Consider the following 15,820-nt stretch of genomic DNA (forward strand, 5'->3'; position numbering starts at 1 on the left):
TTCAGACATTTGTAAAATCAACAGCTAAGGCTTTTACATGAAACTTTTTCCTGACACAGGAAAGGTGTTGCTGCACTGCACTGCAGACAAACTCAAAGAAGTGGATCCTCCCCCGCTGAGCACATATCTGACCCACAATGCACCAGTTATCTTGATGAGCTGTCTACTCGTGGAGTCTCCACAGGCTTCTGAGGAGTCAGAAAGACTTTCGACCGGGGATAAACATCTAGGAACCGCTACTTTACTGAGAGACAAACCTGCATCATCACATTCACAGTGAAGGATTTATAATCCAACACATCAACAAAATGAACTGCATATTTCCAGTATAGTGTGAAGTTTATTCATGAAGGGTGTCACAGACAGAGAAAGTTATGTAAAATACAGAAGAGACAGTTCATGATGAACAGACGCGACAATTAGAAATTATGCGATAGTGTCAACGTTTAATAAAACCTTTGTGAAAGAAACACAAAGTCACTTAACTAAGCAGCTAAACTTCAGAAGGTACCGAACCCGTTGAGCGTTTAATTGTTTTCTCTGTCTGAGGACAAGATTATGCACAAAGCACTGAACTGATTTCCCTGAAACTTGGTGGCAGGAGGCATAATCTCTTTCTTTAACATAAGTAAATAGGATTATTGGAATAAAAAAAATCCCCCCAAAATAATGCAGAGATCTTTGTGAAAAACATCAGACATATTTTGAGGACTGATATCTATGAGTCTGTGCAGTTTGGTGCAGCTTATTTCTAATTTGAAGTGACTGTTGGGCTATGGGGGGTAGGGCGCACTACTGACTGTTTTCCTTTTAGTCTCTTCCCTTTGCATCCACTTTGAGAGCTGTTGAGTCTGTTCTCATGCTGCTGACATTTGTGATGATCTAGGTTTTACCACTGATCGTCCACCAGGGGTCTCACATTGCTTTTCATATTATCTCCTTCAGCATAGGAAACATCGGACCATCCTTTATGAAAGAAAAGGACGAAGTGCCCGTCACATCTGCCCAGGCAGGAGTCACATTGATCAACAAGCGCCCTGAACATACAGTTGATAAGAGGGTTTTGATAACAATGTTAAGTTGAATCACAATAAATATTTATATAAAGATGTGTGACGCAGCCTGACTCTGAGCTTTGTCAACAAACCAAGGAGAAGAACGAGGGATGAACAAAATAACAATTATTTATTATAACACTAAGTTAACAATAGCCAAAGTCAATAACCAAGTGAAAAACAGCCGTCTGCAACCGGGAAGGGATTCCCCCCAGACTGGAAGAGTCGTCTTGATATAACCAGACCGGGCACAGGTGTGGCTCATCAGGCCTGACGACCCATCACTCCACCAGGACACCTGAAAGAGAGAAGACACCTAGTGGAGTGGAGGGTCGTCACAGATGGATGACATGTCAGCCGCCCAAAAATGAAGCCAGAGCATCTCAATCGCCACCTGGTGGTTGGTCGCAGTATAGGTGATAAACCCTGCCTTTTCCATGTTAATGGATGGGACATAGACCAAACAAAAGGTCTAATACATTTTTTGGAAGTTTGTGTCATTTCAGATAGTTCTTGTCACACTGATCTGAGTCAAGTGTGGATTTGTCAATTAGGAATTTGTTAAATTAGTGACAGATAAGACTAAAATAGTTGAGTGTGGGTATCAGCAGGACCTTGCTACTGCTGCTATATCCCGTCATCGCTACAGCACAAACTCTGGCTACTAATGCACAAAATGATGGTGTTCGTCTCTGAGCTATTTCGGCTTAATATCGGGACAGTGGGAGGAAGTGGGGACACGTCGTCCATCTTTATTTTCAGTCTGTGGTCTGTTCAAAAACCAGACTCTGTTTACCTCAGACTGTCACATATCCAGTAACCAAGCAAGATATTGAGCATTCCTGAATGAACGTCCTGATGAAAGACACTTTCAACAAGGAATTTAAACAACACCTGAGGATATTGGATTACAGTCGATATGTTCCTCGGCACAATAATTAAATAGCTCAGAACACGGGGCAGATGTCATACCTTCAAAAAGATTCAGAGCAGAAAAAAAGACAATTTCAAGAAATGATTACTGCTTCTGGCGAGGAAATACCACTACTTAGATTCAATCATCTTCATACATTTATGCTATAAGTAATGAAGTATAATTCCCCTGATCGGTCAGTTCTTTTTCATTTGCATCGTCTTTGCGCAGGTTCCTCAAAGGCACGAGCTGTGGTTCAGCTGCTTTGTCGCCCTGGAAAAAAAGACCCAAAATACTGAATTCATGATACACTTTAAGTTTACATTTAAAAAAATCTGAATCCTTGACATATTCTTAATATTGCTTGTCTACACTGAAACAGTGTGCATGCTTTTAGGCAGATGAGTTTAAGTTCAGGTTGAGACTCGGAGTGTTTGTTTAAATGCGTGTGGATTTGCTGTATAGGTGATGCTACTTTTGCATCATGCATTTAGTATGCAGCTAAATGTGATAGCTCATTGATCTATAATAATCATTAATTTCTTTACCCTGTTATCCTTGTTCAGGCTCACAGACGTCATAAGCATGTCCGAAGATGCATCGTGAAGAAGACAGGGACACACTCTGGACATTGTTCCAGTCTTAAGACAAACAAAGACAGCCAACACATTCACATTTATACATGGGTGTCTTGATAATTGGGTTCCAAAAGGATATATTCATACATTTAAAGCTGACATGGAGGAGAAACATGTGAAACATGAGTTAAGTTACATTTATGTTTTTAGGTTTATTTATATTACCTCTGTCATGGAGGTTGCTTTCAATCCTGTGCATTTTATGGTTTGTTTGTTAGTTTGTTTGAAAGCAAGATACAAAACGACGGAACCGAATTCCATGAAACTCAATGGAAGGATGTGATAGAATGACACTCAGTGGAGCACAAAGTACAACCAAGGCCCAACTGTCCCCTTATATCCATGAATTATTCTCTGGGAAAGCCCGATCTCACATTAATCCGGAATCCTCCCAATGATCCGGATCCACATTAAAAACTGCAGTGGTTCTTCTTTGTGCCAAACCACATCCTTACGCCCACAGGCAAACAGACGGTGAAAAACTTAACCTCCGTGGTTGAGCACTTGCATCAACTAAAGCTGTTATCACAGTACTCACCCTTTGCTCTGAGTGAAGCTCCACTTGCTTTTTATTCAGGTCCCACCACACTAAACCCTCTTGAATATCACTCCTCTGTGTCGCTCCTTTGTTGAGAGAAAAACTTCTTATTATTATTGTTGATTATAATGATAAAACAATAGAATTTCATTATTAACTCTCTAGTACAATATGAACAAAGCTGTATTTTCATGGCCCAGCAGGTGTACTAGATTCTATGTAAGTAAATGTCTGAACTGGCGGCTCAGTTTATTTTATTGGCTCTAATTCAAACAGCAGATATAAAGTTTCAACCTCAATCAGCAGTTTTCACTTCAGTCAAACTCAACATCAGTTCATTGGCCTTCATCTCCTCACCTGTTGCATAACTCACTATCAGCCCGACTAGAATAACCGAACTCGTCGCCATAGCACCAAAGTAGAGGTAGGACATGGAGTAGAAGTTAAGCAGGCCCCTAGGAAAAGGCAGGATGAAAAGTATTTAATAATAAAAGGACAGTTGTGTGAAAGTCATTGCCATATAACTCACTGACCCCTGATCATCCGGCTGCAGTGGTATGAAGATTGAGTGCTGGTCCTGGTTGGGGCTGCTGTTCAGGGTGACGTTGACACGTGGGCACTCGGCGGTGAAGCTTGGCAAGACACCCATCGTCTCTTCACTCGGGGGGTAAAGAGTTGAACCAACAGCCAGCCACAGAGAGACGCAGAAGCCCGATATCATTCCTGCGAATGCCCCCTGAGAGAAAAGATCAAAGAGTGGTTTATTGATCACCGTGGGGAAATTCGGCCCAAGTACAGAATGAATACAGGATTAGAAAAAAATTGATAATATAAAGTATATAAGAACAATTAGATTGAACAAGAGGTTGTTCATCTAAGATGGTGCGTTTCTGGGGACATGATAAGGAAGTGTTGTTTGGTTCAGCTCAGGTTTTTTGATTCTGCTGCTTTAATCCACATTGACTTCAAACAATACAATTCCACGTGTATGAAAAATAATGTACATTGTGTTTCTGATAAACTGGATCACTGGCCACTCACCAGCCGGTTGGTTGCCGGAACAAACATCCCCAAAATGAATACACCTAGTAAGGGCCCGCTGACCACACCCATGATGGTAAATGATCCCTGAGGAGGGGAAAATAATGAAACTAATGAAACAAACAATGGAGATTCAGTTTATAAATATGTAAATAATGAGTACAAATCTCGTTGTGCAGTTTATCATCACTGTTTGCCTTTTTTTTTTAAGGATGGTGTGTTGGATTTTAGATTTTGTGTTTTGCTGTCAATGAATACAAAGGACATTGTATTAATTTGCATATTGTCTTCTTGTCATGATGCATTTGTAAAATGGCCTGGCCCGTTACATGTTGGATTATATTTGATGTGATATGGCTCTATTCATATATTACACCTGCAGTACTCCCCAGTCCAGCAGGGAGGAGAGAGCCGCCACAGTGATACAACCAGCTCCATACAAGAAAGCTGGAAGAAAAACAGAAGAGCAAAGACAGAAATAATGTAGCAGAGGTGTGAACAATACCAACTTTACATTCCCACAATATAAGCAGTGCTTCTGTGTAGGAATGAACCTACACAGTCCTTTGGAAATCAGAATCTGTTTCCTCTGGCTGACGTTGACAAGATGAGGTCGCAGCAGATCCTCCATTGTCACCGCTGCCATGGCGTTGATACTGGTGGAAACTGTGCTATTAAGAAAGACATTTGTCATAACACTGGCTATGTTTATATACTGCTACGTCATGTCGGCTCCCAAAAAGTGAAGCCACACCATCTTTATTGCCTAATGGTGGCTGACTGCTGTATAAACCATAAACCTTTCCTCCTCCCCACTTTAAAGGACAGTTTCTAAAAAAGTTGCACTAAATCATTCTGAAGATTAGTGGCTAGTTGCAGCAAAAGTTAGAAAACTCAACTTCTCCATGTTAGTACACGTCAAATACATTTATTCTCAGAGATGGTTTCTGTTGTTTTAGGTCGATCTTATCAGTCTGATGTTTTTTTCAAGTTATTCGACGAGCGTTTTTTGTTTTGGTTGAAAAAGACTCAACAAAATAAAGCTGATACTAAGTCTGAAAAATGGGACTTTAATGGGGGGATGATAAGATTCAAATACCTTAGAGTTCCGCTGTATGCACTGGCAAGGAAGAGACCCGGGAAGCCTGGATAATTTCTGAATATGTCCAATACAAAGTACGGCATGTACTTCATCAGACCAATGAGAGGGGTAAAAGAGAAAAGTTAATATCATGTATATGTTTATGGTTGCTATTCAATAAATAAAATCAAAATGTGAAAATAAGAGTCTGGGCACTGAAGTTAGTTTTTGGTTGGATCTTCACGGACTTTCACTCCGGATCACAGGGCTTTGATTTAGAGAACTTCAATAAATAACTGCATTGTTTGTGACAGATTCCGTGACCCACTGAATCCAAATCACTTCAGATATTAATACATTAGACAAACAGGACAAACCTCTACTTATTGTGAATTGAATATCAAAAATATATATCTTTTTTTTAAAGTTTCCATGTCACGTACCCTACTTACCTGAAACAAACGTCAAATTTTATTTATACCTCAGATCAGTGGTTCTCAAATGGGGGAACACCCACATTTGTTTAATATCTTTCTAATATATATCTCTTGTGTTCTTCTTACTAAGCAGAATCAAGTTATTATTCCAAGAAACTTACAGGGGTTCCTGGAATATTTTCTATCTTGTAGGGGGTCCTCGGCTGAGAAAATATTGAGAACATCTGGCCTCTCCAAACAGGACACACTTCTTTTTAATATATTTGAGTGCTTCTTACATTTTGTATGATTCTGAATATTTCTAAATAACGTACTTATTAAAGTGATCAAATATTAATTAGTGTTACAATATTTCCATCTGTAACAAATATCAGCGGGACGAAAATGGAATTAAAGGAGTTGTGTCATGTTTATCTCAGGTAATAAAATTAATAATAGAACAATTTAGTGATGGATAAAAAGGAATCTTAAGGGGCAAAGGTGCTACACAGGCTCATGCTCTTGGATCTACATGAAGATTTGTTTCTGGTGTGTCATTGTTACCAGATCAGGAGAAGATATTTTCCCGGACGTCAGTGGATCACAGTGGACGTAATATGTAAACATGACGATGCCACAGGTCGCTGCACTGCCCACCACGAGGAACAGACCCACTTGGTTCACAAACAGTGCCCTGCATCAAAAGAACACGTCCAGGTCACACCTGGTGTTCATGCTTCACTGACAACAAACAGGCCTCCATCAGTGACTCTGTATAAAGGTGGACGACATTGACAGTCCCTAAAAAAGTGAAACTAAATCATCTCGATTTCCCCCCAGTGACTGGCTGCAGAAAAGCTAGAAACCTCACTTCTCCATGTTAGTGGTCCATCTTTACTAATAGTGTATGGTATCCACTCACCACTGGGCGTCCCTCTCTGTCCTGCAGGAGATGTAACGCTGCACTTGAGCTTGGTTTACTCCGTACATGGACAGCCAAACCATTGCACCACCAACAGAGAGGCTCCAGAAGGAATAGCGCTGCCGCAGGTCCACATCAAAGCTGGACAAAAACATCATGGAACAAAATCAGTCACATTCCAAACACCAGCAGTGTGTGATTCTGGAAAATTGTTCATATTTTTGCACTTGGCTGTGGTGACGTTTTTACCAAAGAGTACTAAATCTATAACTATATGTAGTAATGCAATATCTCAAGGTCAACTTATTAACTTTCTCCCGCAACTTTTGACCACACACCTCACTGAGCAAAGGATCTGTTCTCATATAAAGCCATTATGATTCTGAAATAACTTTAACCATTATGTAGCTAAACTGTAATTATATGATGAGAGCAGAATCCCCCCAAAAATTACCTGTTGAAATTGATGCGTGAGCCATTCCTGGCGATCTCCAGCACCACTGCAGGCCCACCAACCAGAACTGTGCCGTAGATAAAAATGGCCACAAAGCCGGACAACATGACAATGATCTGGAAGACGTCAGTCCAGATCACAGCTTTAATCCCACCCTGTGAAAAACACACACAGACAGCGAGTGAGACAACAGCTGAGACTTTTCAGTTAACATCTGGACACTTTTCCTTATACCAGAATCGGACTTTATTGCAGAGTAGGTTTACACATACAAAGACAGTGCTGTGGTGTATTAGAACGAGCACAAATGTAAAAAAAACTGCATGAAGATATTATAAACAATAGAAACTTAAGAAAACATATGTGCAATACGAACGGTGGATATTTAAAATGTCAAGTATTTTCAGTGTGCATGTTAATGGCCACGTACAGTTCAAGTGTAAGAATACATTTGTCTCAGTGAGGATTGAAATAACAAAATATTTTGGCTCTTCCACAAGAAACACAGTGCAGCTCATTACGTGTGAAATTACGTTTACAGCTATAAAACTAGCTGCCTTGCATCCTTGAATCCTTTCTGCAGAGGAGGAAGCTCAACTCAAGTCAGTTCCTATGTCATCGTCATTCATGTTTGTAGAAGAAGTTTCCGGTTCGATTCCCTGTTCAGTTGTGGCCTTTCTGGTCGCCTTGGCCTCTGACCTTTGACCAATCAGCTCCAAAGGTTAATTATCACACACATAGACACAGAGACAGACAGACAGACACACACACATATTTGTATACATGGAAAACAATATGTTCTCACCATTGTGGTGTACAGGGTGCAAATGATCCCAGTCGAAAAGAGAGATGCCCACATATTGAATCCAGTAGCTGAAAGAAGAACAAAGGTTTCTTAGAGTTTGTTCATATGGAGTTGGACTTTTTGAAGCTTAGTCACTGGCGGTGTCACAATACACTCTTTGTATTAGTCGTCATTTAAAACTTTATCCTACATGATCAGAATCCAGATGAAAATGTTAATTGGCTTTAGTGTAGTTGTATTGCATTGCATCACCTGTCAACGCCAGGGGACAAAAAGTTAACTGAAGCTAACAGTAGTTTGCTAATCCTGCACGGTTTAGAAAGATGATTTTCAAATAATGAATAATGAAATCTTCTTCGCATTCTTGCAAGTGATGGTTTCGACATGGGGTGATATGACATTCTTGAAGAAGAAACTTGAGAAAAAGTATTTTTTAGATTCTACAGAGCCGAGAGCTGAGAGAGGCCTTTGTCACGCTTTAATACCGACATGTAAAGATTTCCTGTAAGTCACTGATCCCAGGTAAACAAAATACTATTTCTAATAATACTATTTCTACACTTCAACAAAATTAAATGAATGTAATGAGAAAATGGGCGACTAACCAAATAAACCCACCCATCTATATGGCCTGACTCTAAAATAGAGACGCTATTGCTCAAACACACAAACAAAAAGAAGCTAGCTCCTACCATAAGCTCCTACCGTGAGATTCTATATCAGGGAACATAAGCTTTCTTTTAAAAAGAAGCTAAAGTCAAGGTTAGCTTGACTGTCTGTAGTTTACCTAGCTATCCAGCTAATATCAGCTGATGAGAAGATAAAATACATTATTGTGCGATTAAATCCAGACGCGACGAGCTGAGGATTGTTTGGCAACTTGAAATTTAATAAATGATTATACAATTCATTGAATCGTTTCCACAACTTGCACAACAAGCTTAACCAGAATCGGCCAAATGTAAACTTCAGTTTGGACAAGTATCACTTTCATATATTTTTTTCAATCATCCGTGATTGGACGATATCACAATTCAGGAGTTCATTTTCTTTTTGTCCAGAGGGGCAGCTGAGTCAAAGAAGGAAAACAGGCAGTGTCTTTCGCCCGAGCTGTGTGCGTGGAGGGCGTTAGGTGATCTCTCCTACCTTGGTTGAGGATCAAGGCGGGTGCATAGATGACGATCCCAGTGTAAAGTAGCTGCGAAAAGGAAACACACAAAAAATGTGCAAAAACTGAAACCCGGGAGTCTGATTCCGAGCCATGGCTAATCTTTGTATTTAAGAAAGCTTTTGGGAACGTGACACCGTCTAAACACAAGTTGGTCTTTGACAGCACTGAGTAACAGAGTGCGAGAGGTCTTCTTACCGTCGCAATGAGAAACTGGATGCTTCCCAACAGCTGCATCCCTCTGCCAAATCTCATCTTCAGATACTGTGACAGGCAGACGACAGGAGTTAAAACACATCTCTGCACACATCCCTTCTCACCTCCTATAATCACCTCCTCCCACTTCCCTCAGGTTTAATTTTGACAGTTTTTCGGGGAATCCTGTTTTGACTACAACACTGTGATTGGTCAGAAACATTCACTCTTACTGGAGGTATTTGATTCCTTGTTAGTTTGTGTTTAGTTTGTTAAAACCTTTAAAACAACCCCTTTTTCTTTGTTATATTTTTCCACTGCCTTCTTAAAATGAATTCTCTTAATCCTCTGATCAGTTTGCAGTCCTAATGGTTAAAATGCTTCATGTAGCCTCAAAATGCAATTTCTTGTGAGCACAATGATGATTTCATGACTTTATCAGCATTGATATGTTTTGGTCATGAGATTTACTAAATTAAACGATCATAATCATGATTGACATGTAAACCGATCATGATCTTGGTCATAATTGATCATCATATTAATTTCTGATTTTGACATGCCATTAGTGTATGCCATATCCATAGTCCTGACTCTAAACATCAGATCTTTAGATCCAACCATGAGAAATGATAACATCAGTATCTTCTCTTACCTCAGGGTGTAGTCTCTCAGTTTAAGACACTAAGGATTTATGTCACCATCAGATGTTGAATTGCTTTCACCTGTACTCGCACTCAAACAGCCTCCACTTCTGCTTTGATTTGCTCTGCTTGTGCTCAAACTGTGCATTTGCACTCAGATATATTGTTGCTAAGATAGATTACCTGGGTCCCAGCTTCAGCTCTTCTTCAGCAGAAGGAGAGCAAAGCTGTGCACAAATAAGGGCTGTACGAGTGTGAGCGCAGGCTTTTGAGTGAAAGCATTGCAAACATAAAATCAGTAAGTCCTGCTCTCAAGCTGAAAGACTCTCTAATAAAGATCGTTAAAAACATATTCTTTGAAATATTTAGTGACAATAGCTTTAAGATCATGAAGACCTGATTGGTGCTGGTGATGCCCAGTCGAAAGAAAACGGGCAGGAAGAGGTACGCCGTCAGCAGGGAGTTGATGCTTTGTCCGAGGCACATGTAGAGGAACTTGAAGCCATAGCGGGACGCCTCGGCAGGGACACCCAGGACCTGGACCGCTGACATAAAACTGGCGCAGAGTGACAGCCCCACTGGCACGGCTGGCATACTCCGACCCCCGGTGAAGAACTCATCAGCACTTGTTGACCTCTTCCTCAAGGCCTGAAAGAGACCTATGGCCATAGAGATGAGCAACATGGTGGCAAAGACAGCGTAGTCCGCCAGCACAAAGCTGGCAGGTTCACTGGCAGACTGATCCTCCATTTGATGCCCTCTGCTCTGCTGCGTCGGTTTGCAGGTGAATTCAGATGTTTGGTGGATCTGTAAGAGGTCATTAAAATCACAAAACGATCAATAGAGACACATGACACAAGCATATTTGATATTTGTCCTTTAGATTTACATCGCCCCCCCCCCCCCTCTCTAAACATGACCACAGCACCTGTGTTAACCTTCTGTTGGCATAAAATACCGTTTTTCCACTTTGTACAATTGTAAAAACATGGCGGACTCAGTCGAGAGGACCCGCTGCCGATGTACATATAAGTGTTTTAAAATAAAGGGCTGATTATAGGGTAAAGAAAACATTTTGTACTATTTAGAAGATTATACACTATTGCAGACTCAATATGATTATTTTATATTCAATTTCTGCCAATAGATCCCTTTTCATCAGATCTTACACAAAAGACCTTTTAAAAAACAGCAACTACAAAGGTTTTTTTTTTTATTTAAAAAATCGAACTGATTTCTAGTCAGTTTCAACCAGGCCCAGATTTATGGAATTTCTTCTCTAACCACACAATTAGTCAACTTTATTATGTTCCATATTAATCTAACAATCCCATTTTTGTTCACTTTGCTAATTTCAATATTGCTGGTTGGACATAAGGCGGGAGCTTTGAATTAACCAATATTGAATCATAAAAAGGACGGATGATCAAACTCAGTTCCCCGGGGGAGAAATTTCGTTTAATTTTGGTGCTGCCTTCAGGTGCTGTCGAAAAAAACAAAACACTTCACAGAGGACATACCAAGCCAAGCTGCTTTTCCCCTGGATTCCTCTTCTGCCTGCGCCTTGTCGGTTTTGTTTGCTACGGGCCGTCTACCTGGCTCCTGACCTCTGCTCTGTCTACCCTGGATTATCTCTGGCCTGCACCTTATTGGATTTGTTTGCATCGGACTGACTACCTTGTATCTGACCCCTGCTCATTCCAATAAACCACGAACATTGCTTATTCCCACTCTGCCTCATTGTCGTTGTTTTTGGGTACCCCGCGAAGGTAAAGGCAGTGTCTGATTGGCCAATTCCCACCACTCGGAAGAAGCTGCAGCAGTTCCTGGGGTACGCCAACTTCTATCGTCGCTTCATCAGAAACTATAGTTCTGTGGCAGCTCCGCTTACGGCTCTCACTTCACCGAGACTCACCTTCCAGTGGTCCCCTAATGCAGACAAAGCATTCTATGAACTAAAGGCAAGGTTCTCGTCTGCTCCCATTCTCGTGTTTCCAGATCCGTCGCGTCAGTTTACGGTGGAGGTGGACGCATCGGACTCCGGAGTGGGAGCAGTCCTCTCTCAGCGATCAGCAGGGGACCAGAAGATGCACAGGAGTGGAGACACTGGCTGGAGGGGGCGGAGTCGGTCCAGACCACAAGAACCTTGAATACATCCAGTCGGCCAAGCGGTTGGGTTCCCATCAAGCCAGGTGGGCTCTAATCTTTATTCGTTTTGATTTTTCTTTGTGTTACCGCCCAGGATCTAAAAATGTCAAGCCTGATGCCCTGTCCAGGCAGTTCCAGTCCGAGGGTGGTCCCTCTGTACCCGATAGCATCATCCCGCTCAGGTGGTTATCAGCGCCATAACCTGGGACATCAAGGACAAGGTGAGGCAGGGTCAACCTAATCATCCAGCACCCAGTGCCTGTCCTGTAGATCGCCTGTTTGTCCCTGCTAACCTCCGCTCTCAGGTTCTCCAGTGGGGGCACACTTCTCGTCTTGCCTGTCACCCAGGGGTCAGACGCACCCTGGCCCTGTTAAAGCAAAGCTTCTGGTGGGGGACCATGGAGAAGGACACCAAGGAGTTTGTCGCAGCCTGCCAGGTTTTCTCTCAGCACAAGAGTGCTCGTCACGCTCCTTCTGGCCTGCTCCAGCCACTGCCCATCGCCCATGGTCCTACGTCTCCCTAGACTTCGTCACCGGACTTCCGCCATCGGACGGTAACACCACTATCCTTACTGTCGTTGATAGATTCTCTAAATCAGCCCATTTCCTCCCGTTACCCAAATTGCCATCTGCCAAGGAGACGACTGAACTTATGCTGCAACATGTGTTCCGTCTGCATGGTCTTCCCTGTGACCGACAAGGGTCCACAGTTCACCTCTCGGTTCTGGACAGAATTCTGCAGCATGTTGGGGGCTAAGATCAGCCTATCCTCGGGTTTCCATCCACAGTCCAATGGCCAGTCGGAGAGAATGAATCAGGAGATGGAGACAGCTTTGAGGTGCGTGGTCTCCCACAATCCCTCTACCTGGTCGAAGCACCTCCTGTGGGTCGAATACGCACACAACACCCTGCCCAGTTCAGCTAATGGTCTATCACCGTTCCAATGCTCCCATGGATACCAGCCTCAACTTTTCCCTGTACAGGAGCAGGAGGCCAGGATGCCATCGGTCCAGATGTTTATACGACGCTGTTGTCGTACCTGGTTGCAGGCACGTTCTGCGCTTTTACGATCTTCTGACCGGTACCAGAGGGGGGCCAACCGGCACCGCACCCCGGTGCCTCATTACACTACCGGTCAGAGAGTTTGGCTGTCTACGCGTGACCTTCCTCTCCGGGTGGAATCAAAGAAATTGGCCCCACGGTTCGTGGGACCATTTCCGATTACCCAGATCATCAATCCGGCTGCAGTCCGCCTTCAACTTCCCCGGTCGATGAGGGTCCATCCTACATTTCATGTATCAAAGATCAAACCCGTCAACGAAAGCCAACTTCAGCCCGCCTCCAGGGGGAAGGGGGGGGGGGGGGGGTTGTCACGGATTCGCCTACTTATTAATGTTTTCAGTTAGTCTGTTAAATTTTGTTTACTAATTATTTTCTCTTTTCAGAACTCTGCCACTCCCCCCACCTTCTTCATTCCTCTGATCCCTTCACCGGCTCCACCCACAGACGCACCTGTATTCCATTCTCTCATTAGTCTCCCCTGTATATCTGCATGCCTGTTCTCCTTGTCCTCTGCCAGAACGTTTAGTGTGTTCGTGCCTAATCCTTCCAGCGTTTACCTCCTGATTCCTTGCCTGCCTGATCTCCACCGTGACCTGCCTGCTTTTCCCCTGGATTCCTCTTCTGCCTGCTCCTTGTTGGTTTTGTTTGCTTCGGACCGACCTCCGACCTGGCTCCTGAACACTGCTCTGTCTACCCTGGATTATCTCTGGCCTGCACCTTTTTGGATTTGTTTGCATCGGACTGACTACCTGGTATCCGACCCCTGCTCATTCCAATAAACCACGAACATTGCTTATTCCCACTCTGCCTCATTGTCGTTGCTTTTTGTTTCACGCCTGCCATTCTGCCAGCCCTGACAATGAATATGATTATTATACGATGGTTTTGTGGTTCTATCTCACTGTCTGTTCAGGAGATGAGAATTGAGGTACTGCAGTTACACATCAGGTTTTTAAAGATTTTAAAAAACTTTTGTAATTAAAATATAATGTGAAATTTACCAGTTGCCAACAGTGAATCAAAAAGAAATAATCTGTTTGTTTTTTTTGGGCAGAAAAATTGTAAAAATATCTCACTCACCAACACAGCTGCTTCTTCGCTCAGCCAAGTTCAACAGTGAGAGAGGAGTGTGCTGACATACAGCAGCGGGGTGTGCGATCAGTCGATGACTCCGCCCCTGCCCACTTCACCCAGGTATGCAGTCATTAAAACTGTTCACTGCTCACAAAGAATATGCTTAACATTGCCTGTGTACTTATGATTGGTTTATCAAATTGCTCCATCTTCTTCTGCAACAGTTTAAAGCAGGGCTCTTCAACTAAAATTGCAAGAGGTCCAGACATATTTAGAGACATACAAGTATGGGCTCTGACTAAATCATCTTAATTAACATTTTTATTGCACAAGGTTTCTTTTGTAACAATACAAAATCAAAAACAAACTGGCATAGATTAAATGCCTATTCTATTCAAACATGAAACAAATTGCAATAAAAAAAGACAAACATAAAGTGCTTTAAGGTTGAACTGAATGACGGTGTCATTTTCAAACAGGGATGTAAATGTAAAGAATGTCATTCTTGAACACTATTTGGCCTTGATAATGTTAAGTGTTGTTTATGTGGAGTCAAGGATTAGATTAGATTAGATTCAACTTTATTGTCATGCACAGTACAAGTACTTATACAACGAAATGCAGTTTAGCATCTAACCAGAAGTGCAAAAAAAGGCGGTAAAAGTGCAGAGTATTGTGCATATTTAAAGTGGAATATGTAAATAAATAAGATATGTACAGAAAGAAATATATATGGAATAGTACAGTATTAAGAGGTATTGTATGATATAAGAACGATGAATACACTATGAGCAACATAAATATATAAATATGAATACATTATAGGTGGTATAATACAGTAGTAAAAAAAAAAAACTGTCTAGTAAAAATGGTAAAATGTTCAAATGTTTAAATGTTCAGTGGTTGGAGGAGGGTGTATGGCAGTCCAAGCCAGGGTGGATTTGGGAAGTATAGTGACTGGAGGAGGTGTGTGTGGGGGGATGGGGGGGCAGCTGCTATCACTGTGGTGCAGAGTTCAGCAGGGTGACAGCCGCAGGAATGAAGCTCTTCCAGAACCTGCTGGTCCGGGAACGGAGGACCCTGTAGCGCCTCCCAGAGGGGAGGAGAGCAAACAGTCTCTGGCTGGGGTGTGAGCGGACCTTGACGATGCTGGGCGCCGTCCGCAGACATCTCTTGCTCTGGACAGCCTCAATGGTGGGGAGTGAGGAACCGGTGACGCGTTGGGCCGTTTTCACCACCCTCTGCAGTGATTTCCGGTCCGCAACAGAGCAGCTGCCATACCACACTGAGATGCAGTTGGTGAGGATGCTCTCGATGGTGCCCCAGAATGTTTTGGGTGTTTTGGATGGGGCTGTGAGTGCCAATTTTCTTCCTGAAGTCCACAACGAGGACCTGTTCTTCCAGCCTGAAGTCATCGAAACGATCACTGAAGTTTCCATCAGTTTTTGTATGGACTCAACATAACACGAAATATCTCTCTCTCACACTGAATTTGCTTCATTACTGGAAAATGTGTAAAGTTCTCTTGGTGATCCACTTTGAAAATCTCCAACTTCCGCTGGAGTGACGGGAAAGCTGCTACTGAATCACACAGAGTTGATCTTGCCCTGCAGTTTTAAGTTGAGGTCATTTAGGTGTGAGGTTATGAGAACTGAGAAGGCCATGA

At 42.5% G+C, this 15,820-nt stretch overlaps 1 protein-coding gene across 1 annotated transcript; it reads right to left on the reverse strand.

The window, feature by feature from the left end:
• Positions 1-1,083: 1,083 nt before the first annotated feature.
• slc5a5 (solute carrier family 5 member 5) lies at positions 1,084-10,672 on the reverse strand. The gene is made up of 16 exons (XM_062394758.1): positions 10,267-10,672; positions 9,230-9,295; positions 9,010-9,061; positions 7,864-7,931; positions 7,059-7,213; positions 6,605-6,745; positions 6,247-6,376; positions 5,285-5,373; positions 4,744-4,856; positions 4,562-4,632; positions 4,186-4,272; positions 3,678-3,880; positions 3,502-3,599; positions 3,145-3,230; positions 2,517-2,609; positions 1,084-2,241 (listed from the first exon to the last, which is right to left on the reverse strand). The coding sequence occupies exons 1-16, from the start codon at positions 10,618-10,620 to the stop codon at positions 2,128-2,130; spliced, it is 1,920 nt and encodes a 639-aa protein (XP_062250742.1). The 5' UTR covers positions 10,621-10,672; the 3' UTR covers positions 1,084-2,127.
• Between the last annotated feature and the right edge of the window lie 5,148 nt (positions 10,673-15,820).

Source organism: Platichthys flesus, chromosome 9 (assembly GCF_949316205.1).
Source record: "Platichthys flesus chromosome 9, fPlaFle2.1, whole genome shotgun sequence".
Lineage (NCBI taxonomy): Eukaryota > Metazoa > Chordata > Actinopteri > Pleuronectiformes > Pleuronectidae > Platichthys > Platichthys flesus.